The 27979-nt window shown below is 43.5% G+C and overlaps 3 protein-coding genes across 7 annotated transcripts; 2 read left to right on the top strand and 1 right to left on the bottom strand.

The window, feature by feature from the left end:
• Nucleotides 1–278: 278 nt before the first annotated feature.
• Nucleotides 279–7954, bottom strand: SOX30 (SRY-box transcription factor 30). 2 transcript variants are annotated; one of them, XM_023935754.2, is made up of 5 exons: nt 7206–7954; nt 5749–5988; nt 4307–4480; nt 2680–3157; nt 279–715 (listed from the first exon to the last, which is right to left on the bottom strand). In XM_023935754.2, the coding sequence occupies exons 1-5, from the start codon at nt 7810–7812 to the stop codon at nt 346–348; spliced, it is 1869 nt and encodes a 622-aa protein (XP_023791522.2). In that variant the 5' UTR covers nt 7813–7954; the 3' UTR covers nt 279–345. The 2 variants fall into 2 exon arrangements, with proteins under 2 accessions (XP_023791522.2, XP_086708235.1); XM_086852109.1 differs by lacking the exon at nt 5749–5988 and having other exon boundaries at nt 7206–7932.
• Nucleotides 7895–13425, top strand: THG1L (tRNA-histidine guanylyltransferase 1 like). 4 transcript variants are annotated; one of them, XM_023935879.2, is made up of 6 exons: nt 7895–8384; nt 9177–9353; nt 9796–9965; nt 10655–10743; nt 11335–11442; nt 12007–13425. In XM_023935879.2, exons 1-6 carry the CDS (start codon nt 8200–8202, stop codon nt 12166–12168), a joined length of 891 nt encoding a protein of 296 aa, XP_023791647.2. In that variant the 5' UTR covers nt 7895–8199; the 3' UTR covers nt 12169–13425. The 4 variants fall into 4 exon arrangements, with proteins under 4 accessions (XP_023791647.2, XP_086708240.1, XP_086708238.1 ...); XM_086852114.1 differs by having other exon boundaries at nt 8010–8300; nt 9800–9965; XM_086852112.1 differs by having other exon boundaries at nt 8016–8300.
• Nucleotides 13426–14099: 674 nt separating this feature from the next.
• LSM11 (LSM11, U7 small nuclear RNA associated) lies at nt 14100–27887 on the top strand. The gene is made up of 4 exons (XM_023935878.2): nt 14100–14526; nt 18466–18605; nt 19353–19436; nt 20951–27887. Exons 1-4 carry the CDS (start codon nt 14115–14117, stop codon nt 21335–21337), a joined length of 1023 nt encoding a protein of 340 aa, XP_023791646.2. The 5' UTR covers nt 14100–14114; the 3' UTR covers nt 21338–27887.
• The last annotated feature ends 92 nt before the right edge of the window (nt 27888–27979 follow it).

Genomic DNA, 27979 nt, shown 5'->3' with positions numbered 1-27979 from the left:
CCCCACAGGCTATAAAAAGAAAGATCTAGATCTAGAGAATAATCTCACAAACAGCTGGTTTATACCCTGAAAGATACTTGTGGAGGAATTTATACATTTGGCCATGTGCATTCCTGCAGGCCAGACCAGCTTTCAATGAGAATTTAGAAATGAACAGACCTTTTCTGCTATTTATAAGACTTTCCCCTTATCCAAACAGCTCATCTGACTCTTCAAAATGGCCTGTGCAACTTACTAAAGCTACATGGGTTTCCCATTGAACACACTGACTGAAAAGGTGGTGTTGAGGAAAACATTTATTTCCCATTCTATAATATTTCTCTGGATTATTATACATTTTAAAAATTACAATACTTGAAAAAACTTTACTTCCTCTTCCTCATCACTGTCAGTTACATTGACAATGTAACTGCTGGAAGGAGTAGATGGAGGGGATGGCAAAACCTTCTCTACCACTTCCACGTCCAGCTGTGGCAGGGGGCTCAGAACCCGCTCCTCACTGCAGGTGCTCTGACAGGGAACAATTTCAGGGGTCCCACAGACACGCTGATTCTCATGTAACCTCTCTTCTGAGTATGCCCTGAAACGATAGTCTTCATCCACAGTGGAAAATATCACCTCCTGCCTCTGGTTCCTCTCTTCATAAAAGCCAAAGCACTGAGGCACTGAGCTGGAGAAATTCCCGTAGCCAAATGGAGCTCTGAGTGGGAATGTGCTGCAAGGGAAGAGATTCAAGGTTGGCTTTCAGAAATGCAAGGCTGCATGATGACACTGATGTTCTGTGCTACTCAGCTTATTCTGTTTTTAAAAACATATAAATTTAAAACCATGCCTAATTTCAGCACTAGGCCATAACAAGAATCGTTCAGATTCCATTTCTGTGCATAAGCATCTCTCCAACCTCGTGCACACACGAGGTTGCTCTGGGAACAAACATAAACCCCACTGTATTTTTCAATCAAATAATACCATGGATAAACCAGCGTGCAGTGAGTTAACCAACATACGTGGATTAATAAAACAAAGCATCAAAAGACAATTTGTGTAATTTCTGTATGTCAAAATTTGTGACAGACTTGGGGCAAAACGCTCTTATTTATAAATTTTAGTGAGTCCTTGCATCTGTTATACTGTTATCAAACAGGACAGAGAATTCTTGTGCCCAATATGTGGTTCTCAATGTTAATATTTAAAGAACTCACAGTGATAAATTTTTAAAAAGTAACCACATAGTAAATTGCAGGAAGTTACTATGTCAAATGGAACTGTAGTCCTCCAGTGGCAGATTCTTGAATTTTTATTCTGATGCAAAATGACACAGGGATTGTAATTTACAGTTCTTTTAGAGAAATTTACTGCATTGTGAAAAAAACAAAATATGCTAAGAAGTAATACAGCTCTACAGTGCAGGCATTGTGAAGACATTGATACAATATCTACTGAGGCTTCAAGGGGACAATTCATCATTCCAATCTAATATTTAAATTTTCAGTGCATAGATCTGCACTTTCAGTTCAGAAATCATGACTCTTGTATATAAATTATAGTTATATATATATAGTTATATAAACTAATAAATTAGTTTACAGGACAGAGGACCTACAAACCATTGTATTACAAAGACCCTGGCATTAGTAAAGCTGTCAGTCTTCAGCAGTCCTTTAATGTGTAAAATCAGAACAGTCTTTTATGCTACAAGAATCCTCTTCTCTCTCAGAGGCCTCACAAAACAATCTCATTTCAGACACCAAGACTGTGCAAAGATCATTTTTAGCAATTTTGCAAATATGTGTCCTGTGTTTCTTTAAAGGACCTCAAAAATAGAAATTTCTTCTATTGCATTTATCAGCTCCTAAAGTTCTCCTGAGTGTGGTGGCTCATCTTAGTTCTCCTGGCTCATCATTAGCCCTAACTAAAGACCAGGTGGTCTTATTGCCAAAGGAACATATTGGTTGCTGCTACTAGTGGAAATAAGCAGTGTATAGACAGGCAAAATTTAAGTCTAATAATCATAATAGTTTGTTGGGTTTGCTACTGCACAGTGATGAAAGAAAAATGATGCCCTGTAAAAAATAAGCATCAGGTGACTGGTGTTTGAGCTGCCCATTGCACCATGGCACTGGTGCTTCCCGTGCATGCTCAGCCCAGCAAATACCCACAGGACACTACATATGTTAGCTTGGAAATTCTTTGATTAGGGGACTTCTGATTGACTGAAAAGGAAGAACTAGGAATTGCTACTTACACAAAAATTCTGCAGACACTTCCCACCAGGCTGGGTTTCAAAAACATTAGCACTTAATGCAACCATAGTGTACCCAGGAGACATCTCCAGGACACACCTACTTTAATTCTATCTGACCGTTTTCAAAGTATATTTGCATTATCTCTACCTAATGCTCTTCTGCCAAAATCAGCTGCACTTAGACCCATGAGGTGGAAAGAAGATACTTCTGTTTTCCATGGCCTTGGGAGTGCCAATTACTGCAATAGTTCAAGGGAGCCTTCAATAACCGAGCACGTATTACGAGCAGGCTGAGGCCAAGGGGTCCCATCACACAGCAGCTACAGGAAGGTAAGAGCTCCTTTCACTCTGAATGCTCTACCTGCTGTCTGCAAGTCAAAAGACTCTCTGCCTTTCAGCATGCTTTCTTACTGGTATTGAAATGGTTTCATTACCTTGAGGGGAAACAGCGAGGTCCAGGTATAAAGGAGGGGTGGCAAAATGGAAACTGAGGAGTTCCTCCAAACAAATTGGCTGGTTGTCCAACGGGAGCAGACACATAGGCAGGTGAAGGAATAAAAGGGGTAGCCTGGGGAAGAGCTATGCCTCTAGGAAAACCAGAAATCCCAGGGATCTCATTGTTAGAGACAGAAAACCTGGCACTGGTGCTGCTGATGTTACTTGGGTTTCTGCTGCTGAAGCTCTCAGCAAAAACGGGTGCAGGTCTCTTCAGGGAGAAACTGAGTCCAGGTGACACAAAAGCTTCTGTCTGAGCAGGTTCAGCAAAGTGCTGTGATGAGACCCCAGAGCGCAGGGGCAAGGTTGGAACTGCAACAGCCACTGATGTGGTGCTTGCAGCCGTGGTCTGGAAAACAGTCATGGGCCCAGCGTGTTGGATGGAAGAAGCTGGCAGATGGATGGCAGGAGATTCACCTTCAGGAAACAAAACAGTTATTTATCAGACATGAACACAGAGTTCTGATAAACAGCATCATAGCAAGCCACAGCATTTCCGGGTACAGACAGAGTAATTCCCCCCTGAAACATTTCCCAGCAACTCATATCATGTACCTAATGTGACACCATTCTGACAGATGGGTTTGGAGCCCACAATTAAAGCTTCACTCCACAGAAACCCGGGGCGGGAGGAAGTGGCTAATGAGGGTCTGGCCTCTGGTGAGGCTATGCCTTGCCCTGGTAAGGCCCCAGAATGGGGTAAAGTGTGCCTTCAGCTCAGAAGACCTCACAAGTCTACTGATGTGAAGTGAGCCAAACTGATAACAAATCCGTGTGCTGAGGAGCCTAAAGCACCCTAATCTCCAATATGTTTCCCTATTTCATCGATGAATGTACCCACTAGAAAAATTCTACTTTGAAATGTTCTGCAGAGCGCAAACTTCTGTGTACACTTTCAAATCACACCTCATCAATAGGGCTGCCTTTATAGGGAAAGATTTCAAAACACATTGCATAGGAATTTTCAAACATCACTCAGAACTTCACCAGAACAAAGCTGAGTATTCTTTTATTTTAATATCTCTAAGTGTTACCACATAGCATAATCAAGCATTTAATTTTCCTGTCTCCTTGCAAAGAAAGCAGCCCTTTCCAGGATGCTTAAAGAGGAAAATGCCATTGCCTGGATATGAGCTATTTGCTGTTGAAATCCACTACCCAGGCACTGACAGAGCCACAGCTCCTTCTCTGAGGAATATGATATGCAGATCAGCTCTTACACTGGCCTGGGGGCGTTTCACTGCCAGTGTGGATCTTTTGTAAAAAGAAAAATCCTTCCAGGGTGTCTGTGAGGTGGAGACCAAACGAGCAAAAGAAGCAGCTGTAGCTTAACATCTTAAGTAGAAAGGAAGTGTTGGTAAATAATCACAGCTTCTCTGGGCAACCTGTGCCAGAGCTTCACCACTGTCACAGCAAAGTTTCTTCCCAATATCTAATCTAAACCTACTCTCTTACACTTTGAAGCCATTCCTCTTTGCCCTGTCACTACCTGCTCTTGTAAATACAAGCTCTCACAGGAACAAGTAAATTCTGAATTCTTAAAATAATTCACTGCTGAAAACTCACAGACTGGATGTCCAATACTGTTCTTAACATTGGAGTTGACAAAAGAGCAAGTAGGTGATGAGAAGGGAAGGGTGCCAGCTGGATTTGTAGTCATGGTACTCTGGGAAGTGCCCGGAAATGCAGTAGAGCCAGGCGGTGGAGAACATTTCTTTTTGTTCGGCTGATAAACCCAACCTGTCAGAGATGAAAAAAAGATGCAGACATCCAATGTTCTGGATGGTTTCATTATTTGCCCAAACCTATGTTATCTGTAATTCTGAAGGATCTGGTAAGACAAATCCAATACCTGCTTCTCTAGGCAATGGTAATGCTCTACTTGTTTTGGTGAGCTGGAAATGGGGAATTTTACTGGAGATGGAAATGAAATAGAAATATTTGGGTATTGTTTAGAAGCTACCAAGTAGTAGCTGCTTGTGAGACAAAGAAATACTGAACACTGGGGAGTGATATGGCCCTGAGGAAACAACACTGAGGAGAACATGACGCTCACTGTACCATGGGCTTTCAGTGTGGAGGAAAATCCTAACTATTCAAAATGTGGTCTTTCCTCATTGTTTCCTTAAGTCTCACACGTACCTGCAGGTTACAAGACATAACAGAAAATATGACCTATTGGGAACCCTGGATAGATTTTGGAAAAGCACATTTGCCTTTGCCTAACAATGTTAACCAAACACTATCAGACATAAGAATATATTATGAATTTACACTGAGCTGCTTGGTTTCTTACACAGGTTAACTCCTAAAGCAACTTTAAAGAAATGCCTTTTTTCTTTTCTTTTTTTGAAAGATGCAAGGAGAGAGGGAGAGTGATGCTCCTCTCCTTGTTTATGACACCTTAGGCAGGATCATGAACGAGTAGCATAATGACAACATAGAAAGAAAGGATCACAACACCTGATATCTCAACAGCTTTTTAAAAGTGTTCAAAGTACTTATGCTCCATTATCTTCTGGATAAATGAATTTGTGAAGGATACAAATTTTAACACTTGACAAAGGGCTGAGAAACATGTTCCACACCATTATGTGGGAACCTCAAGTCTACATGCTGAAGAATCCCACAGAACACAATGCTGTTTGTGCTTCCTGTAACATTTCCCTTTCCTGCTTTTAAGGAATGGATGCATGTGTCATCACAGGCCACCTGGGCAGCTGTTCCTGGAGCAAGGAAACTGATGCAGCAGGCCACATTCACAACAAAATCACTCTCTGGCCATTAGACTACTAAAGCATTCAGAAGAGCTGCCGTAGCTGCAGTGTTCTAAGCACCAGCACTTTGGATGCTTTAACAAATTCATAGTTTCAAGCACACAGAAGGATTCTGTGCTTGAAGTATCTTTAATTTTTTTTCTATCTCTATTAATTGCTATAATGCAAGAGATCAATTTTCCAAAAATCCCTGCACTTCTAAAGCATTCAGGTAAAAACTAAGATGTTTACCAGGAAATTCCTCCCTGTGCCTCATTTTTATTTTGTTAGCTTCCTCATAGTATGGCTGCTTCTGCTCTTCAGTGAGTCTGCTCCACTCCAGGCCGAGCTGAATACTGATTTCTGCATTGTTGGCACCTGGGTTGGCTTTGGCCACAGGACCCCTGTGGATCCGGGCCCACACCATGAATGCATTCATGGGACGCTTCACACGGCCACTTTTGGTCTTGCTGAATGGAGTGTCTGGCATCCCTGTGCAACAAGGCAAGGAAAGATATCACCTTCCAGGGAATACAGCAGGTCACACTCACTATTACACCCAGAGGATATTTGGCAACAGCATCAGCGGAGCTTTGGAACAGATGAAACTCAGTGCACGTTTGGAGAGCAGTTCCTACAAAATCCTCCAGTGCCCTTCGCTGAGTCACTGCACAAGGAGCAGTTACCTGGCTTTTGTTAGGTAAAGTTAAAAAAAAAAAAAAAAAAAAAAAAGAAGAAAGAAACAGGGACTGCTAACACACTAGTTTGGATTTCAGATTTCAGTTGGCTTGTTTTCTTATGAATTTATAAACTAATCACTATATAGCACAGACCACACTACTGCAAATTAATTAGCACCACCAGAACTATGTAACCAAAGCCCTAAGGATGCAGGGACTACGACTAAGGATGTGAGAGTCCCACACCTATGCAGTCCCTGCCTTCTCAACCACGCTTGTTGCTGCTTTAGGTTTCTGCTTGGGTTTTGTTGAGTGGTTTTTGAGATATATATATATATATATATATATATTTCTCTTTTTTTGGATTTGGACACTTGTTTGGTTCACTTGTTTGGTTGGAAGATCCTGCATTCCCAAACGATTGTTACATTATACCTGGCTTTGGCTCTTTGTAAACACAGGCTGCATTTAAACTGAGCTGGCCCCTTAAAACCAATCCCTGAGCAAGCAATTTCCTCCTGGAAAATGTTTAGAAATTAACTCTTTTCACATGACTGATAAAGGGAAAAAGTCTTTAAGACCTTACTTAAGTAATTAATTTTGAAAGTCTAGATATTAAAAAAAAATAGCTTCTAATAGAGATGTTTCAAAATGCTCTTCATTTAATATGTCCAGGATTTTCAGAGAGGTATAGGAGTACCTTATAGTTTTAAAAATCAAGCAGATTCCTGACCTTAAAACTACAATCACAACTCGGTGTAATTCTGAACACTGTCCTAAGGGTTTCAATGCAGACAGGGAACAATGTTACAAAACTGCCTTGATTGTAACAAGCCCCTACAGAACTCCGTGCTCCTGACAAGTTTTTGTGTCTTACGCTGTGCAAGAATTGTGCTAAACCCAGCCTGTGCAAAGGGATGGTTTTCTAACATGTCCTTTCCACTTGTGTTCTCCTGCCTGATGACCTGTCACCTGCGTGCCACTGAGTGTCACCTGCGTGCCACCCTGCAAGCTCTCTGACCAGAATACCTGAATCCGAGGGCAGGACTGTGAGGGGAACGTTTCTTGTGTCAATCTTTGGCCGCTGCAGTAGAGGCTGCAATTGAACTGGCACTTGGTTTACGGGCACTGGAGTCACATGCATCAGCTGCGAGGGCAGAGGGCCTTGGAGCTGTACGTGGGACCTGGGAGGTAAGGGCTGAAACAAGACCGGGATATTCTGATCTTGAGGAGGGTTCCCAAGCTCGCACAAGGATGCAGCCGGGGCATCGCTCTTGTCCATCTTCAGTGGGCGGGCCTCATAGGTTACGTTGGGTCGCTCTGTTTGGACTGTAGCTCTTCTCCAGGTCTTATTCCCAGTTTGCTCCAAGACCTTCTCCTCGTTCTGGCGGTCACCGCTGCCCCTTTCATGGTCCCTTTCTCTCCTGATAGCACTCTGGGCCTCCTTCTCAACCGCCGCCTGAGCCGAGATGCACCTGCTCTTCTTCGCTGCTCCTTCGCTGGGCCCGGGCCGGTTCGGATGCTCCTGCACTTGGACGCGCAGCCCTCCGAGGTGGTCCACGACCTCTCTGTGCCTGGGGGGCGAGGCGGGGCTCCCCCGGGCGCGGAAGCGGCAGTGCCTGACCCTGCGCTCCATCGCTCCGCTGCCGCTCCTCGGCCGCCGCCACCGTTGTGCCAACGCTCCCCGCGGCCCCGCGGCCCCGGCGCGCACCGACCCCGCATCCCGCACCAACCGCGGGGCGCGCACCGAGCCCCAGCCCCGCCGGCTCGGGCGCGCTGTCCCCCGGTCCCGCGCCCACCTCTGGGGCCGCCCCGACCGCCCATCCCGTGCTCGTTGCTCGGGGCGCTCGGACCGGGGCGCACGGCACCCCGGCTCCGCGCCCCGCAGCCGCCACGGACACCGCTGCCGGAGCCGCGCCGCGCTCCGCCCGCCGGCTCCGCCCGCCCTCCGCCGGCACCACCGAGCGCTGCTCCGGGCCGCCCAGAAGGGCTCGGCGCTGCTCTTTCCGCTTCCGCGGCGGGCATGCTGCGCTGCTGCCGGGCGGCCGCGGCCATCGCTGCCGGCCGCGCCCCGGGCTCCCTGCGCTGCCGCCGCGGCCTCGCCATGGCCAAGAGCAAGTTCGAGTACGTGCGGGATTTTGAGGCGGACGACACGGTCCTGCCCAACTGCTGGATCGTGGTGCGGCTGGATGGCCGCAACTTCCACAGGTGCGGGCCGGGCCGGGCCGGGCCGGGCCGGGAGCTGAGGGCACACCGCGGGTGCGGGCTGAGAGCCGGGAGCAGGCTCCGGGGTGGTGCCCGGGTTCGGCTGGGCTGTTCCTGTCCGGCCTGTGTGAGTCCTGCGGGGTTACAGATCCTCGTGTTCCCCAGCCGGCCTCTCCAGGGCACAGAATTCCACCGGGATTTTGTTTTCACGGGCGGCTTCAGGGCCAGGTGCTAGGGAAATGGTTCCAGCGCCTTGGGTGTGCTGGGGAGGGACAGCAGCTGCTATGCAGGGATGTGTATTGGTGTCTGGAGTCAGTGTTTGTGTGGTATTCGCCTTCCCTCGGCATAAATAGGGCACTGTTCCCTCAGCTGGTACAGGTTCTTGTTGGGATATTATCTCTGGTTTTGGTAAAGCTCTTGAGTTCTGACAAGTTCGTTAATAATGTTGCCCTTATTGGACTTACTGAAGACATTGGAATATTGAAGAATATTGAATATTGGGCTGAATATTGAAGTGAGAAAGGGAGTTTACAGAAAGTGGTATTTGTTATCCATTTCCAATTAAAACACATAAGCCAGCTGCTTTGAAAGACTGGTTAGGGTCAGATACTGGTGGGAAAGAGAATGGGTTATACAGAGTGGATAACAGGATTTTTGAAGAAGGGAATTCTTTTGTCAGTATTGACAGGATACTGGAAATCAATATTCAACTAAAGCAAATGTGAGGAAAATGAATGGCTTAGCATTTTTAGTAGCTTTTTGAGGGATTCTTATGCAACCATTTTTGCTTTGAAGGTTTTCTGAGCAGCATGAATTCAAAAAGCCAAATGATGACCGTGCTCTGCAGCTGATGACCAAATGTGCCCAGACAGTGATGCAAGAACTGGAGGATATTGCTATTGCTTATGGACAGAGTGATGAATATAGTTTTGTTTTCAAAAAGAAGAGCAGGTGGTTTAAAAGAAGAGCAAGGTAACAGCTGCTTTGATACTGAAGTGAACATGTTTGTAACATCTCTTTATAATTCTTCCACAGATTTGACTTTACCTACACACAGAGGTTAGGAGGAGGGCTGGTGCTTACACTGCAATTAGTTGAAGTTTTTCATATGGATTCTTTACATGTGATATTTCAGGAAAATATGTTCAATAATACAGAGCTTGTAAAAAGTTTATATAAACAACTTATTATATAAACAATCAAAACATTATGAACAGACATTCTTTTAAGATAATGTTACAATTCTCAGTACCTCTATTGTTCAAAAGTGTCTGTGCCATCCCTCATCTGTTTGGCCATGATTTAAGAAATGCTGCTCTCTGCTAGTTATCACTACTGATACCTCAGATAACCACGGATATATAATCACACTCATGTATTTATTTCTTTTTTTCTCTTGTTCTGTGTTTGCAAGTAAGTTCATGACTCATGTGGTCTCCCAGTTTTCCTCAAGTTACGTGTTCTATTGGAAGGATTACTTTAAGGACCAGCAGCTTTTGTACCCACCAGGATTTGATGGACGAATTGTGTTGTATCCCAGCAACCAGAATTTGAAGGACTACCTCAGCTGGAGGCAAGCAGATTGTAAGTGTTCCTAGAAAAGAGATTTGTGCACTTGAGTTCACTTCCTCTGAAATGTCCTTTCTGCCAGTGTATTTATATATACAGTTGTCAGTGAATGAACAGCAGATAGGGTGGTAGTTTTCAATAATATTACACTTCTTCTGGGCTTTGTATGTGTACTGGCTGAAATTTGAAGTGTTCAGGCTACAACTGAATTTATTGCATCCTGAGATTGAGTTCAGCAGAAAAAATATTACAACTGCTAATAGAATTAATAAATTAATTTTGATGTTCAGAGTTTGCTTAGTGGAGGTAATCTTTAATGAAGAGATGTGAATATTCAAATTCACAGGAGGTAGTAATCGAAAGTGCTGAATACTCCATGTTAGAACAGAGCACTGAATTTGTCTCTAGATCTTTGTCACTACCTAGTCCCTATTGTCAAATGAAAATAATTTACATGATACATAAACACTCTTCAGCCTTTGCTGTGCCCTTTTCACTTATGAAATTTGTCTTCTACTCATTATATGCAGTACCTTAAAAATATAGTATAAACACTGTATCTTCTTTAGAAACCGATTCTATTAATTCTCCGTTACTCTTGGCTGTTTCTTGGATACAGCTCTGGAAATAAAGCTTGTTTTTCCTAAGTAGTCACTCAGGTTTGGTAAAAATCTTCCTCACACTCATTTCTGTGTTTTCTCTAGGCCATATTAATAACCTTTATAATACAGTGTTCTGGATGCTTGTACAGCGAAGTGGTTTGACACCGGTGCAAGCACAGGAGAGGCTCCAGGTAAGAGTCTGCTGAAGTCATGGGTTTTTACAGCTAAAAATTAAATGCTAAAATTCGCAAAGTGTCTTGCCTGCCCAGCAGCCCTGCTTGTCCATTCTTACTGTAATAATTCTGTGGGTGTAGTCAACAACTTCTTCCATCATGCAGATATCAATACCACTAGCAAATAATGTAATTTTGGTCAAGTATTAGCAGGGTTTTAAGTTCTTAGTTAGCAATTTCAGAAATCTCAGAAACGTCACAAAATGTTCTGTATCCAAACACGAGGAGCAGTGGCAGAATTCGGGTCCTGTTGACTGCCAGTCCCTTCTGTTGTGTTTTGTCTCCTTGTGCAGACTTTAGCAGGTTATTCCTATTTTCTCCTGGAATCAGCTGACTGTCTTCCATTTGTCTTGAAAATGTAATAAAAATCTTGTTTTAATACTCATCTGGCAGTTGGAATTAATTCCTCTGTTGCGAGAAGCAATTAAACCTTGTGATTTAAAGGTGAAAAACCTTTACAAATGTCTGTCTTGCTTACAATATTCACCCCTCCTTTACCCTAGAGATACAATTTGTTTTTCTCTAAGAGTATTTTTCTTTTCCTCTCAGGGAACTTTGGCTGGAGATAAGAATGAAATCTTATTTTCTGAATTCAACATCAACTACAACAATGAACCTTTGATATATAGAAAAGGAACTGTTCTAATATGGCAGAAGGTAAAAAACCTTTGGGCTCATACTTTAAATACACTGTGGCAGACAGACTGCACTGTAAGAGCACCACGTGTATCTCCAGTGTATGTCTAGGAATAAATATATTTTAATGTCAGCTATATTTGCCATATAATTATGTGTATAATGACTCATTGTTTTGGAGATGTTTTTGAGAGCTGTTTCTATGAGCATAATATAAAAGCCAGTCTCTGAAGTCTGGCTTAGATACAAATTATGATCATTGAGATGAAACATGTGTCAGCAGATGACAATGTGTGTGTCTCACTGGTTCCAGGCCCTTCCCAGGATTACGTCCCAAGTATGTCCATGGCAAAGTGATTAAAAACTTCTGTTCAATAAAATTGCTCAGCTTGTAGTTGGCTTAGTCCTTTTCTGTTTTAAGGTAACTTGTAAGGAAATGTTCATTATTCTACAATTGCATCATTGATTTAGTGGGAGTAATTCCTGTCCTGTGTTTTTTTATTAATTTTTTTTTTTTGTATTAGAATTTTTGAATCCACTCTCTGGAGCCTTTTATGTTTGCTAATGTGTCAACTGTATTTTCAGGTTAATGAAGTCATCACTAAGAAAATAAAACTGCCAAAGGAAGAGGAAGAAAAAGAAGTGGAAGTGACCCGGACTAGGACTAAAATTGTTCCCTTGCACTGTGACATCATTGGAGACCAGTTCTGGGAGGAATATCCTGAGATTCTGGCTGAGGATAGTTGATATCTCTGATGAGCATAACTGGTAGTTTACATTTTGCTCTGCTTGGGTTGTTGGCAAGTGAGGAATACAAGTGGTGGCTGGCAGAGTTTGACCTGTAACCCTCCTCAGCAACTACATTGGGTTTAGCACTGTTGCTGCCTGAAAAGACGATGCTGGTGCTGTCTGACATACCCATATGGAAAGCCAAAATCATACTATATTTTGAATATTAAGAACTCATCATGAATTAAGACTGTTCCTGTCTTGTACATGTGTATTTCTAAAAAAAAAAGTATGTAGAAATGTCCTGTATTTCCATAGGATTTAAACAATAAGGTATTTTATTGAGCTGCTGAACTATAAAAAAGCCTGCATATTTGAACAGAAAATCATTATTTTGATTTTTGTTTTTACCTGAGATGGACCAGAATACTTCAATTGGGATTTGGTATTAAATTTCAAGGCTGGTGTGTTTAGTCAGATGAGAGACAAACTATTCAACTGTCTGATGTCGGATTTTTACTGAAATGCAATGGAGTAGCCCAGCAGTTTTCTATGGTTTATTTTAAAGTATTTGTCAAATGTACAGGATTTTTATACTTTTAAAAAATATAAATAATAGTACCTTCCCTGCTGTGCTGTATTATGTGGCCTTGCTCACTCTTGGGACTTGTAAGTGGTGACAGTTCCAATCAGCAAAGTTAATAATAAAGATACTGTGCAGGTTGAAATTCTGTTAGGACATAGAAAGACATCTTTCCTCACATTCCCTGGACTGGGAATTCACTTTTCTCCTATTGTGCATAAAGCAGCATATTTAAAAAAAAAATACAGCACAACACAGAACATTCCAGGTGCCTGCAAAGAGGGAGCCAACAATTTGTGCTGCTGTTTTTTGCTCTCCCTGGGAATGACACAGGGCAGTGCTGCCAATCCACGTTTGTTAGAAGGGAGGAGTGTATGTTCCCTGCTCTATGCACAGTTCTGTTCTGGTTTAACTGTCTCTTAAGACTGTCAAAATCAACCTCTCAGAGCAGAAATATTTCTTCTAATGGATAGGGGCTTGTCCCAGTGTAATTGGAATTTGAAGGAAATAACCTATTTTAGTGCAGAAATACAGCTATAATGATAGGTGTTTATATGGCTGTTACTGCTTCTAACCAAGCTGGTCAGAAACATCCCAGAACAGTGACTTGAACTTGGCCAGTTGTTGTTAATGAGGAGATGATCTCTGCCCTGTGTATTCTTTGATGCATTAAACTTCAAATTACATTGCAACTGCCTGTTGCCCTGGTGGCATTTCATGGCGTGGGGCAGGGAGGGTTTGGTCCCTGATCCAGGGATGGTCCCCAGAGTACCACCTCCCAGGGCCGGAGGAGGGCTGCACTAGTGGGGGGAACTGAAAATAATCATGGATTTGTTAAGGTTGGAAGGGACTTCTGGAAATGATCCAGTCCAGGTGCTCTGCCAGGGCAGGGACACCTAGAACAGGTAATCCAGGGATGTGTTCAGCTGGGTCTGGGAGGTCTCCAGAGAGGGAGAGCTGCTCCCTGCGCAGCTGTTCCAGTGCTCTGCCACCCTCAACGTAAAGAAGCTTTTCCTCATGCTGAGGTGAAATTTCTTGTGTTTTATTTTACGTGCACTGCTCCTCATCCTGTCACCACGAAGAGTTAGGCGCCATCATTTTGATACCCCTCTGTGAGTCTTTTGGCTAAGCAGGCCCAGCTCCCGCAGTGTCTCTTAGAAAAGAGAGATGCTCCAGACCCTTGACCATCTTTGCGGCCTTTGCTGGACGCTCTCCGGTGCCGGGTGGAGCAGGGGGGTGTCGGTGCGGGTACCCGCGGCCCTCCCGAGCCCCTCCGGGCTCCTCCCGCCCATGGCGGCCGCTCCGCCCTCAGGCCCGCGGCGTTGCGCGGCAGCGCCCCCTGGCGGCGGCGCGGGGCGGTGCGGCCGCCCGCAGCCCCGCCATGGAGGAGGACGAGGCGGGCGCGGCGGGCGCGGAGCCGCGGGGCTCCCGCCGCCGCTCGCCCAGCCCTGGCTGCCTGGACGTGAGCTCCAGCCGCTTCGACCCGCTGCTGGCGCTCTACTCGCCGCGCACGCCGCTGCCCTTCCCCGCCGCGCCTTGCTTCAACAACCTCGCAGAGTACGAGAGCTTCCAGCGCGGCCTGCGCCGCCCGGGCGGCCGCCGCGCCGCCCCCGCCCGCCGCGGTGCCCCTGCCGGCCGCGCGTCCCGCCGGGGCCCGCCCGCCGCCGACCCCGAGCGCATCCAGCGCCTCCGCAGCCTCATGGTCAACGCGGGCCCCGAGCAGGACGCGGCTGAAGGCGGAACGGCGACGCGGCGGCGGCGGGCACCGCGCAATGTCCTCACCAGGATGCCCCGTAAGGGCGCGGGCCCGGGCTGGGCGGGCAGTGGGAGGCAGGGCTGAGGGGGAAGCGGAGAGTGTGAGGGCCGGGGTCATGCTGAGGTGGGTCAAGGGTTGCGGCTGGGCTCGGCGTGGAGTTTGGGGAATTTGGGGGTGAGGAGAGAGCGGTGGCTGGCAGAAGCGGTTGGGTGACAACGGGGTGTGGGTGGGTGCTGTGGGGAATGATTTCGTTCGATGAGAAATGACATCTCCCAATGCAGAGGCACTGGCACAGGGTGCCCAGAGAAGCTGTGGCTGCCCCATCCCTGGGAGTGTCCAAGGCCAGGCTGGATGGGGCTTGGAGTAACCTGGTGTAGTGGAAGGTGTCCCTGCACATGGCAGGGGAATTGGAACGAGATGGGCTTTCAGGTTCCTCCTAACCCAGACCATTCAGTGATTCTCTGAAATGGTGTGCAGGAATGAGGAACAGCATTTCACAGAGCTGCTCACACAGGGATGACACTGACTTTGTTGTGGTGATGTTCTGTTCCGTTAATTGGTGAATTACATGCAGTACATCCTCTTGGTTTTAAGGAGAAAAGGGATGAGACAGTGCTGTATTCCCAAAAGTACTATTTTAAACCAGGACTGGTATTAGCACGTCGCTCTCTGAGCTAATATCAGGGTCATGTTTGGATCAGTCCAGGGTGTAGTTGAACCATAACCACAAGGTAAGTGTGTAACACACTGCTGTTACTTAGTTGCTAACCAAACATCCTTCAGGCAGAAATAGTGGCATTTCTGGTAAAAGGATTGAGGTGAGAGACAGCTGTGATGTAAATTCATCAGCTGTGATGATGATACATATTTCTTGTAAAAATGCAGTCAGGGTAAACATCCCCTAAACATGAAGAGGTGCTACTTATGCTCCCACCAAGAATTAAATGTCATTGCTGTCAGGTGAGGTGTAACTTTAGTGCACTTAATTAAAAATTCTGGGGTTCATTTTGGAATCAAATTATCTTTTCACCATCACCTCAATTTTTTTTCTAAAAAGGCAAAGCCCAAAATGTTCAATTTTGAATGCCCAAGGCAAAACCCTTTTGCTTAGACAGTAAAACGCAATGTATTCATTGCTATAGATTCTGCATGACCTTAAGTATCACACTTAGCGCTCTGGACAAATTCAGAGGTTCTGTTGGCACAGGATTTCCAGAAAACTGACCTTAAATATTGATTTCAGATCTTAATTTTTACAGGGTTTTTTTCTTCAATTTTTATCACCAGTACAAGCTGAGATATTTTTTATTAAGAACCATTAAAAACACATACTTAATATCCATACATCCATGTCTGGACTTCAAACAAGACTGGCACATCTGTAAAAGAAAGTGCTATTCAGCAGCCTGGAGTGTTTTAAGAGTGATTTATAGCCAAAATTGTGTGCTTTCCCTGTAACTGGGAGTATGTCTGCAAAACAGGTGTTTGGAGCTTGGACTGTGTTGGATCAGTACAGGAGGAGCTGTTTATTATTACTTTGCATTCACCAAGGACAGAGAATTCATGTGCAAGGCAGGTGGAAAGGCTTTTGACAGTATTCTGAGTTATTTCAACTTTTCTCTTGAGGTTTTTCTAACCTTGCCTCTTATTAGTCTGCCCTGAGGACAAGGACTTGGACTTAACCAGTTTAGATCTTTATTTTCACCCTTTTGGGGTGCTTGCCCTCTACTTACTTAGTTTTGGAGTAATTTTTCATAGTCCTGGTATTAAGCATGTGCTTATTTTGTACAGGTAGGGGTTGGATTTTGCGTTCCAACTAGGGAACTTTTTTTCCTATGTATTGAAACCTTGTTCATGCCGGACCTTAACAACACAGAAGGCAAAGGCAGATTTAGTTGTGAACAGAGGCTGCACTTTGCAGCCCTTGGTGCTTGCAGAGGAGGTGTGTTCCAAAAGCAAATGCTTTGTGTTACGGGTTTTATTTTTTCTGAGAATGGTGAAGGTTGTTGAAGGGTTTTTGAGTGTTGTGTTCTGCCTTTTTGCTCAGATGAAGCTGGAGGTTTGCTGTGGAGGAACCAGAACCTTACACAGCAAGGAAAAGTGGCCAGAGTGCAGATTTGGTAGAGCTGTGTAGTGTTGTCCTGGGTGCTGAGAGGCAGAGGCAGAGTTGGAAATAAGTGGTGTAGAATTCTGTAAAAAGCTGTAGATGGAGTTCCTACTTAAATGGAATATTGGAACTTAAAAACTAAAAATAAGTCTGGATTTTAAATTACTATGTAAGTTCTCAGGGTTGATTAGGAAAAAATACTGTTTTGTGATTGGAAGAATCAATTTGATATTGTGATGGTGTCATCTGTGGTTCCTGTGATGGATCTGACAATCCAGAACATGTTTGTTATCAGTTCAGCTGAAGGAGACACAGAGGCTCATGGAAAGACCCCCTAAGGAAGGCTGGGAGGTGCTGAGACAGCTTATGCTCTGTGTGAAACCAATTTCCTGCAGTTATCCAGCTGGAGAGGGCTGGCAAGAAGACAATGGATCTCAAAAAAATAAATGTGATTAGGTTAATTCAGAGGAAACTGATTTAGATTTCCCTGCTGTGGCCATGAATTACCCTGCAGCCCTGTCCTGCAGATCAGTTGTTTTACACAGTCACTTTACACTCACAGGAAGCATTTTCTGGTGTGCAAATCAAACCTTAAATGCACAATCCCTAAGGCACAAGGTGAGAGATCATCTCTGGCTCACATATTTTATTAATATGAAGAACTGTGGAAGATTTTAGACCAAGTCTTTTCTCTTAGTAGAAATTGTACAGCATTCCTGGGACTGTGTTTGCACAAGCAAACGGGTACCAAGGCATGGGTGGAAGTCATAAATAATATCTATCCCTCTAGATAAGTTAAACTTGCAAAGATTTCTGGTGTGCAGACAAGGCTTGTGTGAGCCAGGCAAGCTGTACATTTTACTGAATTCCTTCACTTTTGCCCTGGTTAAAGCATTATTGCCCTGGGGTTTAGCATGGTTTGCTGGCTGCTCCTTAGAGTAATTTTATTTCCTTGCCAAGGACTTGTACAGCTTTGAAGGATGTTCAGCTGGCTGCTAAAATCTTAACTGAAACAATGCATTTTCATCAGTTTAAACTGATCCAGTTTAGTAAATCGAAGGATTTTGAGTCATTCATTTTTTCAGAAATCTCCTTGTAAAGAAAAGGAACAAATCTGCTACAATTCTTTATTTGCAGCTCATAACTAATCTGAGGTAGCTTTAACCAGGCTTTTGTCTTTTCTGTGGAACTGACTGCCCCCATGAGCTTTCTGTTCCCTCTCAACCACTTTTATTTACAGTTCAGATTACTTGACATGTTTTTGAAATGTAGCAAAAAGATTTTCAGCTAAGACTGATTTGGCTGTGGGCTATGTAAAGCAAAACCTTCTTGTTTTCTGAGGTCTTGGCTCTCCCCATTGTAAGAAGAGTTTTGGTGGTCTGGTAATGGCAACCACAGTGTGCTACAGTGCTTGGGGCTTTGTCATTGCTATTGTTGTGAACACAAGTGTTGTGCCAAGCTCTGCCGTACTTGTACATAGAGTGTATTTCTACATGGTTTTTAGATAGATGGATATTGAAGAGAGAGTTTTTACAAGAATATGTAGTGACAAGAAAAGTGGGAATAGTTTCAAACTGAAAAAAGTAGCTTTAGATTAGATATGAGAGAAAAATTCTTGCCTGTGAGGGTGGTGAGGCCCTTGCACAGGTTGTCCAGAGAAGCTGTGGCTGCCTCAGCCCTGGAAGTGTTCAAGGTCAGGCTGGATGAGGCTCTGATCAACCTTGGTCTAGTGAAAGCTGTCCCTGCCTGTGGCAGGGAGTTGAAAGAGAATGATCCTTAATCAATCTTCCAGCTCAGGCCATTCTATGATTCTATTCTGTTATTCTGTTTATTTTGGTGAAGACTGGTGATGTTCTCTTTCTATTCTAGTCCATGAAGGAAGCCCACTGGGGGAGCTTCATCGCTGTGTCCGAGACGGTGTCAGAATTAATGTCCACATCCGCACTTTCAAAGGGCTTCGTGGAGTCTGCACAGGGTTTTTGGTTGCATTTGACAAATTCTGGAATATGGTAATTATTGTTCTAAGCCTTGATTTGTAACTGTTATACTGAAAACTTGAAATTTGCAACAGGTTTAAGCAAATGACATATGGGAAAGGTTAATGTGGTTTTGTGGTTCACAAATGAATTTACTCTGGTACCAAGTGCTGGGTTTCAAACTAAAGTGGTACTTGGTCTTGGACTGGTACATCTGGGAGGTGCCCAACCATCTTAGAGAGGTTTTAGGTGAGAGAGAAGCTTTGAAGAGTTCCCAACATCTTCAGAGGTTTTGTATAAGAACACAGTAAGGTGGAATATGAGGAATATCAGAAGCTTCCAAAGCTTTCTCTGCAAAACCCAAACTTTCTATAGGGTTGGGTGCTTCTCTGTTTTCTTTCACAACATCACTGAGCTGCCAGTGACAAAAGCTTTTCCTTGTTTTCTACCTTGTAAAGATCTTAAAGAAATAGATGGAAAAGAAGCTATTAAATATTTGAGAGCCTGGAGGTGTGAAAAGTTTGGAAGTGGGAAGGAGGGAAGGATTTTGCAGGCAAGGATCACAGAGATTTTGCAAGTAATTCAGAATGAACTTTGCTGCTGCTTTTATACCTCAGTACAATTTAGATGATTAACAAACCAGCTCCAAAGCACAGCTTGTTCCTGGGATGGATTTTCTCTCACAAAATAATTTCATAATGCTTTGACACAAAGCTGGTCCAAAGCTGCTTCATGTTTTATTTTAATTTTGATCTTTTAATTTCTTTTATCTTTTTTTAGGCCTTGACAGATGTGGATGAGACTTACAGGAAACCAGTAATGGGCAAAGCCTTCTATGCAGAACCTCAGCTCTCACTGACCCGAGTAGGTGACATCTCCTGTTTTGTTTCTTATTAGGAGCCCCCTTTTCAAAGAAATAAAAGGGGATCACTGATTTACATTTACATGGGGGAACCCATGTTTACATTTGAAATATTTTACCTCCTTTTATTACAGATGATTATAAAATAATTTGAACTGAGAAAAAAAATACCCAAAATGTTTTCTGATCTTTCTGAAAGTACTTTAGTAGTTCAGTGTTACTAAAGCTCCACTTTAGAATCAGATCAGAGTTGCTGCCACTGCTTAATGTAACATGCTGAGCTTCTAGAAGCTCGCTCTGGGTTTTGAAGTGCAATTTGTTTTCTGTGTTTTTTCGCACCTGTGACTGATCAGGTCCATGCTTGTCTTGCCAGAGAACATGGCAGAGCATCCCTCTGGTACTGAAGTTCCTCATGGCACAGTCTTGTGTCTGCAGCCAGAGAAACAACACAGCTCTTTGGTAACTTGAGCTTCCAGTCTGGGTACTGTGAAGCTCAAGATCTCCAAAGCTGTCCACTCTCTAGGATCCAACTGCAAATAGAGTTGTTTACCACGTTGACAACTGAAGAGATGATAGATGAACTTCTGAACAATGAAGGGAAAAAAAAGTGACAGGGCAGTGCCCGTTGAATGGCAGCAGCTCCGGGCTTTTTGAACATCAGAGAAGCATCACAAAAACATTTAAACTGTTTCATTGTGAGGAGTTTGCTTTCAAATTCCTGCCATTTAAATCTGTTTTCTGATAGATCCCACCCTTCCTTTTTTAAAGACTAGCTAAAAATAATCAAGTTGTCATTGTTCCCTTAGCTCACTCTCACAGGCGTTGGCTTTCCATCCTGTTGCTGGGAAGAGAGAAGCTAACCAAAAATCTCATTTGTCATTATTTCATAAAAGCTTGTCTGCTGCCAGATTAAAAGCAATTTCTTTTCCAGTTTCAGCACCATGTATTCTTAGATTAATGAGTTCATGCAGTGCTTTGGGTCTGCTGCTGCAGCTTTTATTATTTTTCTGCTGTTTGTGGTCTGCTCATCTCCCCAAATACCCACATGTCATCTTTCAGTTTGTTTTGGGGAACACAAAAGATCCCTCAGTTTTTCAGTGTACAGACTTTGCTAATGGAGGCCCCTTATCTTAGGGATTCATGTCACAAGGATGGAGATCTCTCTAAAACTGTCTGACAACATTAAAAGAACATGGGGAAAAGTGAGCTGTAGGAGCAACTTGGTATCTCTGTTTCTCCTGACCAAAGTTAAAGGCTACCACAAAGCAGTGTTGTGCCCCAAATTAAATTCCTTGGTGCTCACATTAAGACAGTCATGACCATGCAAGAGACTTATTCACCTTCTGTCACTGTTTGACTTTGGTAAGCAAACATGGTCTTTATTGCTGGTGGAGATTTGTCACTGTGTCTTGCGAGCTGATTTGGGATGGTACATGAAAATACAATGTAGAAGTGTGGAGCAAGTGGCCTTTCTTGTTTTTAGAGTGTGGTCATAGATACAATTGTTCTTTTACAGCTGTTTGACAGACTCAAGCTGCAGGAATCCTCGAAGAAGAAGGGAGCTGAATCAAAGACTGTCTCAGAGGAGCTGGCCCTGACAAATGACTCTCAGACGCTGAGCTTGAAAGTTGGATCTGGACGAGGGAGAGCAGAAGAGGAGCATGAGAAGCAGAAACACTTGGGCAGAGCTGGAGAGAAGAAGACCCCAGGTGACAGAAGTGAAGCTGATGTGGGCAGCAGGACTGCCCACACAGAGGGGGCCAGTGCTGCTGGGGCCCGAGCAAGGAGCCAGTCCCGGAGGAGAAGGCGGCCCAAGGTGGATTATCAGCAGGTGTTCACACGCCACATAAACCAGATCTTTATTCGAGGAGAGAATGTCTTGCTTGTCCATTTAGCACATTGACTTGGCTGAGCCTTTGTCAGAGTATTTATTTGATAGCATGACTTGCTGCTGCAGCTCCCATTGCTATTTAGAGTTGTCATTGAGTAGGATGGTACTGTGGCTGGTTTCCCATTGCCACCACAAGGTAGGGGAAAGAATTGTAACTTGAGCATCCTGGGCTTGATGCCAAAGCAGCCTCCTTAGATCCCTGTTGGGGGTCTCAGGAGAAGGTCAGCAAAGCAGTTGTTTCTGTGATATGAGGGAGTTAAGCAGAGATCCCACTGTTTCTTAAAAAGGAGCTAAATGGGGAGGGTTGTAAGAGAATTTTGGTGTACTCTGTTACAGGAGCTACTTATGACACACATTTAAGGATAAGATCTGGACCTGCAATAAATCAGAAATGCTCTTTTGCACATTCTGAATAATGTCACGGGGAAATTGCTAATGAAACCGACAGTTTATCTGCTGCTGTTACATGGATGTCCTCTTTTCCAGGGAGAATTCTGACAGCCATTTTGAAATAGTTTATAAAACATTGGAGTCATCCTGCTGATGGCTACTGGCCTCTTTGCCATAGTTAGCTCTGTAATGTGTGATAGAAAACCTCTTAATTTTAAACTGCTCTTTTAATGTGGGTGATGGCAGGACTGTAACTTGTTTCCAGTAACAAAGCTTAAGCTCTCTTTGTAATGCTGTGCTTTGGCCCTGTGTCACCAGCAAGCAGATGATGTAGCTGATCCAGAGACATCCCTGTTTGGAGTTTATCTGTGGGTGAAGATGGAAAACTATCCTTTTATATTTCACCTATTTGCTACTTAGTGTAGCAGTGAAGCTGGCAAAGATTGGGTTTTTCTCAGGTGTGTTTGTGCTGAGGACACTTGTCCTGTATTTAAACACCTTCCAAGACTCCCTCTATTGAAACCAGAGGTGCTGTGTCTCTAGCAGTTCTCATGGAACAGGAATCTTCATGGGTCTTTCCTGTCCATGTGAGGGATGCATCATCTAATTCCATCTTTGAAGATGTGCCTGAAAAGGTTTTGAAGTATAGAAGTTAAACTCAACTCATCAGTGTGTCATTTTGCAAGGGTGTTAAATTATTGCAGGCCAGGCCAGGGTTCTGCAGGTATAAACTGCTTTCCAAAAAACCTACCTGCAGAAGTAAATTAAGCTGTTCCATTATGTAGCCTGTCCCCTTTGTTGTCAAAGCAGATTTCATGCTGTTATTCTGTATTCATCTCAACTGCCTTGTGCTTTGCAGAAAATCTGTGTGTTTAAGCTGAAGATGGGAAGTTGCTTTATAGCAGGACTTACATTGCATATAGATGCCCTGAGTTCTCAAATTGAGTGGCTGTACATGTAGGTGACATGGATTTCTGTTGCTGCAGATGCAGCATTCTGCTTGCTTGGTCATTAGGGATATGTCTGGTGTTTGGGTGAATCACAGAAATCATTTAGCAGGCATTCTGGACACACAAAGCAGCTGTTTGCCTCTGGGGGAGCTTGAAACTTATGTCAACATTTCACATGACATGGGGTTTGATGAGCTCAGCCACTGAGCTCAAAGCCAAGTTCAGCCTGGGACAGAGTAAAAAGTACTGTTGAGGCAAAATAGTTTAATCAAGGGTAAAAAAGAAAAGGAAAAAAATAAACATTATCTACAGCTTCTTCTGAAACATTGCTTTACTGCTGTAATCCCATCCCTCTGTGAACTGAGACTAGGCACTGAAAAGATTCTTCTCATGGAGGTTCTTGTTTCCCCTCCCTTCTTTACTGTTCATGTACTCTGCAGGTTCTCCCTTTTTTTCTTTCTTCATTTTTTTTTTTTCCCTCCCTTTCTCCTGTCAGTACTTTGTCTCCTGAGGACATTCTAAACTCTGGTTTACAAAGACTGTTCTTGTTGTCCTGGCTTTCTGCACTTTTTCCTGGTTGGCTTTCTATGTATTAACCAGAACCCTCACAAATTACTAGAAACATGTGAAGCTAGAAACAAGGTGCTTATCTCTGCTCCTGACTTCCCAGCAGCTTTTATTGCAAGTGAATATTTTCTTCTTTATGTTTTGGTTGTGGGGATTTCCTCTCTGTTGTCTGGCAGCTTTGTTTTTATTTCAGCTGCTTGGGATGACTCCTCTCTGCCTTTTCTGTTAGTACCAAAGGCCTCTGGTTTTGATCTCTCCTCTTTCTTTCATAATTGACCAAAGGGTGTCAGATCACTCCCAGGCTGATATACAGTGACAACTCATTGAATTCATGCTTCTCTTCACTTCATATTCTTAATTCTGTTTGTCTGCCTAGATTATGTCTTGGACATTAACTAAGATACAACTACTATGAGTGTTTTTGTGCCTGTGCTGCCCTTCTTTGTCCATTGACACTTCCCCAAGTTCTCAGTTGCTGCTGGAAGTCTCAGTGTTTCCTTTCATAACGGGTTTTTCCCTGAAACCTTACAGATGTTTGTTGCTTCACATCTACGAGTTTCTTTGTTTACATTCTATGAAAAATGCTGGTGCTTAACTTAAGTTTATGTTAACTTAAGTTTGTGCCTTGATTTTTATATCATCCCTGACCTGTTCTTCCAGAATCATCATCATGGTGAGCAAACCTGGTTAAGGATAATAGTTTACCTGCTTTTTTGTACTACCTCATTGTTAAAAGGTTCCTCCTCTCATCTGTGAAGTTGGTTAAACTGCTCTCTTCCAATTTAGATTTAATTAATTACTTGTTGGTTCTTTGTTTGTTTCCTACTTTCCTATCCACCTTTCTCATTACTTCTGAGCTGCTTCCTAATTACTGCTTCTTCCTTTTTTACAGCTTCAGATCTTCCAAAACCTCTTCCTTTTCCCACTTTTTCTGGCACTGTATATTTTTAAAATGCATTAATAAAATGCTATCTTACAGATTTAGTCTCTTTAAAGCAGTTCGATCGTGATGAAGCAAGTGATCCTGTAGGTGTGTTGTCACTTGCTTGTTCAATACTTCAGATAATTTAAAGTTTATTTAAAGTTGAATGTCATGTTCAGAGATGAATTCTTCTACCTCAATGAAGTATTCTCCTAAATCTGTTTTAAAAAGAAAACAAGCTTTGGAAACAAATGAGCTTTGGTTGCCAGTGTTTTTCTTAATTGTTTCTGGTTGTTTCTTTCTATGGTTTTCCTTTTCCAAACTCAACATAAAATTTTTTGTTCAGAAAGTTCTTTGCTCCCAGCCCTTTCTTGCTGCAGTGATGCTGTGAGCACAGACACATCAAAATCTTTGTGCTAAGGAAGAGTAAGAAACAGAGCAATGTGGGAGTGAAAAAGCTTTGGGCAGATGTGAAATCCTCCCTGGAAAGGATCCACAGGTTGCCACCTGTCCTGTATCTCTAGGACTTTACTCAGCCTGGTGCTCAGCAGAGGTTCTTAAAGTGTGTTTGAGGTGAGGTACCCAGTTACGGCAGGGAGAAGTTTTCTGCAATAACTTTGAAGAAGCATTGGGGTAATTTGAGAAAGTTTTAAAATAATCTCTCATTTCTGGAATTATTTCTTAGGAAATGTTTTTGCACAGGTGCCTCATTTTTATCAAACACTTCTTTGGCTGTGGTAGTAAAAAAGGTAAGGCCGAAGGGGAGAAAAGGCTTATAAAAAAGTGTGGGTTTGGTTCCTTCTCTCAACTGACTTGTCCAGATTAATTGTCTGGAAGATTTTTTTCTGACCTACAGTGAAGTACTTAGCATGTCCTCGGCAGGTGATTACTGAATTAATCAGTGAGTGCTGTTTTCCATCTGCTTCTTCTCCTTCAGTGTTTGGATTCATTGTTTCTTTTGCAGCATTCCCCCTCGGCATGGCAGTGTCTCAGCAGGAACAGGTCTGAGTGCCCACTGGTTTTTACCCTTCCCTAAGGAATGTTACCCCATCCAGTTTTGAGTCCAGAGAGCCTTTGGCTATTCTTGATTTTCATACTGTTCTCTTTAGATCTTTGGATTTATTTGGTCAGAAGAATTATTTATCTTGGATAATATTACTTTTTGGAGTAAAGTGATTTTTTGAATATTTTAAAAAATAATTTTGTTATTTATTTTCTTTCACAAAGTTTTAGGTTTTCCTTGTTTGTTGCTGCAGTCACCCACTTGGACATGTGAATCACTGGGTGAAGAGGTGTGCAGGATAAAAAAAACCAGAAAGAAAGTGTCTAATTTTTACTGAATTTGACATTCTGTCCAACATTCTGCCCACACTCACCTTGTTTCTTAATGGCACTGACCTAACTGAGACAGGTGGAAAGTATTTCTTCCAGAATCTTGAAGGAAAATGGAGCAGGGACAGCAGACTGAAAACACAGTTTATGAAGATGTTTATCTCCAGGTAAAATTCCTGTCTTTCGTTAAAAAGATCAGAGTTAAAAGCACCAATTTACACTGCAAGCTCTGCCACTGAATAAAATTGGAAGGCACAGCCCTGCACCTTATCAGAGGTGATGCAGTGATTCCCTCAGCCAGGACAGCTCTTGCCTGAGAAACTGCTCAGGTATATACCAGTGTCTGCCTCAGAACATATCTGCAAATACTGCCAATTAATATGAGGATGTTTTCTCTCCTGCCTGCACTGCCAAGTGTAAAATATGAATGCTGAGGTCTGCAGTGTCTGCAGCCCAGAACTACTTCAGTTCATGCTTTCGCTTCTTGACATTGGCTTAAAAAAATTCAAGTTTGTACAAATAGCAATCCTAAGACAGTTCATTAGAACTTTAGGAAAGGCTGCTGCTAACTAGAAATAGTGTTGGAAAAGTAAGCTTTTTTGGAATTTGTGAAATTCTGATTGTAATTTAAGTATTGCAAACCAGGAAAGGCTGAGAGGGTTGGGATTGTTCAGCCTGGAGAAGAGAAGCTTTGGGGTGACCTAACTGCAGCCTTCGAGTACCTGAAGGGAGCTTACAAGAAAGATGGAGAGAGACTATTGACAAGGGCCTGGAGTGCCAGGACAAGGGGGAATGGCTTCACACTGACAGAGAGTAGCGTTAGATGGGATATTAGGCAAAGGAGGGGAGAGGAATTACTCAGGTGGTGATAACTCCTTGACATGGGAAGAGGCTTTCTAGCCTATGCCTGGGGCACAGTCCTGGCAGCACTGCAGCTGAACTCTGTAGATGAAGGGGAGGATGCTGAGCCAGCTCGCTCTTAAGTGCAGCCTCCCTTTTGCTGTGAACCTTTCAGAGCACCTGAACTGCCCCTGGAATTTGCCAGGCTCCACCCCTAATGATCGTGCCTCTTAACATTTTGCAGGGGAAACCCAGTGGGAGAAGATAGAAGTAAACAAAATTTGCCCTTTTGAGGTGCGATTGGAGGAGGCTTGGCTTTCCTTGTTGGCCTCCTGGGGTGCAGGAGAAAGGACTACTTTAATGGGGAAATAGCAGAGGTGCTTGAGTCATGATGTTTACGAGTCCTTTCAGATGTCACTGTAAGTGCTCTTGCTCTTAGCTGGTGGAATCGAAGGCCTGTCAGGGAAGGGAAATGCCTCCTGATATTCCTGGATAACTATCTTATTAGCTTTTAGCTTTCTGGTGTATACCTGGATGACTTTGTTGAAAAAAATTAGTACACCTGAGACTTTTAGTCAGTCTTCTATTCGTTTAGAATGAAAAGTAGTTTGATCAGTTTGTGTGAAAACATATCCATCCTTTTTTTCTCTCAAAAGATCAGTGCTCTCCCTCAGGAAAGAAATGAAAGCTGCTCCTATAGCAATTGCTTCTGATTTCCACTGCTTCAGAGCAAAGTGCAGCTGTGCCAAGGTGTCTTCAGCTGACACATTATTCTGAGAGGACGAGATGAGAGAAATGTTTGGTTTCCCTAAAACTAAAATGGGCATTACAAGGGGAGCAGATGGGTTGACCTCTTTTCAGGTGGTGCACACACCCACTGTAGTTGCACGGACTGGGACTTATTAACCATCAGTCACCTGTAAAGCTTCCTTAGGGAGCCGCAGAGGAGCAGCATGAGCCACCAGACTGATGTGGAAGTCAGGGGCCGACAAATTCTGCTCTTTTCACTGCCACTCTCTCACTGAACAGCCTTGGCAAGTCGCTTCCATCCCTCTCCCTGACACTCCACAGCTGTAACACATCCAAGGGCACTCCTTGCCTGTCTTGTGAGGAGCTGGGGAAGTGGTAAACGCTATACAAGTGCCAAGCGTTGTTATCAAAACTCCGTCTGTCAGGAAATGCAGACACGTCAACTCTCTGCCCTCTCCAGGCTCATGACTGTTAGTTAACCTCACCTTGGCACACAAAAACCATGTGGGGAATCAGGTACAAAAACACTCTTCAGTCTTGAAATCACTGATGTCTTCAAGGTCACATTTGGTGACTTCAATATCTGTTTCACAGCTGCAGTTCCATGTTTGGGTCAGATGGTGATAAATGAGGGTGTAACTTGTTTGTAACAATTCCTTCTCTGTCTTCCTAAACATTTTGTTTCTTAGGAAGCTGATGCTGCTATAAACATATTGGATAATACTGAATTTGCAATATTCTGCTTTCCAGATATAAATGTTTATATTTAAAATTGCTAAGACTGCAATGCAATAAATATCTCCATGTTACAGTTTGCCTCAAAGCATGTTTTTTTTTGTGTTCTACCAATACAGTGATGTGGATTGTGTCAGTGAAGGAGCTAGGACTGCTGTTGTTAGGACA

The sequence above is a fragment of the Cyanistes caeruleus genome, chromosome 15 (assembly GCF_971803275.1).
Source record: "Cyanistes caeruleus chromosome 15, bCyaCae1.hap1.1, whole genome shotgun sequence".
NCBI classification, from domain to species: domain Eukaryota; kingdom Metazoa; phylum Chordata; class Aves; order Passeriformes; family Paridae; genus Cyanistes; species Cyanistes caeruleus.
The sequence above is the reverse complement of the archived record's forward strand: the minus strand, read 5'-3'. Positions and strand labels throughout refer to the sequence as shown.

Bases quoted from the DNA above. Each gene is read 5' to 3' on its own strand.
- SOX30 (XM_023935754.2), bottom strand. From the start codon at position 7,812: ATGGAGCGCAGGGTCAGGCACTGCCGCTTCCGCGCCCGGGGGAGCCCC. The intron at 4,481-5,748 runs GTAAACATCTTA...CATCTCTGACAG, and splicing joins GCACAGGGAGGAATTTCCTG to GTTGGGTTTATCAGCCGAAC. The intron at 3,158-4,306 runs GTGAGTTTTCAG...TGTTTCCTGAAG, and splicing joins CAGTATTGGACATCCAGTCT to GTGAATCTCCTGCCATCCAT.
- THG1L (XM_023935879.2), top strand. From the start codon at position 8,200: ATGCTGCGCTGCTGCCGGGCGGCCGCGGCCATCGCTGCCGGCCGCGCC. The intron at 9,966-10,654 runs GTAAGTGTTCCT...TGTTTTCTCTAG, and splicing joins CAGCTGGAGGCAAGCAGATT to GCCATATTAATAACCTTTAT. The intron at 11,443-12,006 runs GTAAAAAACCTT...CTGTATTTTCAG, and splicing joins CTGTTCTAATATGGCAGAAG to GTTAATGAAGTCATCACTAA.
- LSM11 (XM_023935878.2), top strand. From the start codon at position 14,115: ATGGAGGAGGACGAGGCGGGCGCGGCGGGCGCGGAGCCGCGGGGCTCC. The intron at 14,527-18,465 runs GTAAGGGCGCGG...TTTCTATTCTAG, and splicing joins TGTCCTCACCAGGATGCCCC to TCCATGAAGGAAGCCCACTG. The intron at 18,606-19,352 runs GTAATTATTGTT...ATCTTTTTTTAG, and splicing joins TTGACAAATTCTGGAATATG to GCCTTGACAGATGTGGATGA.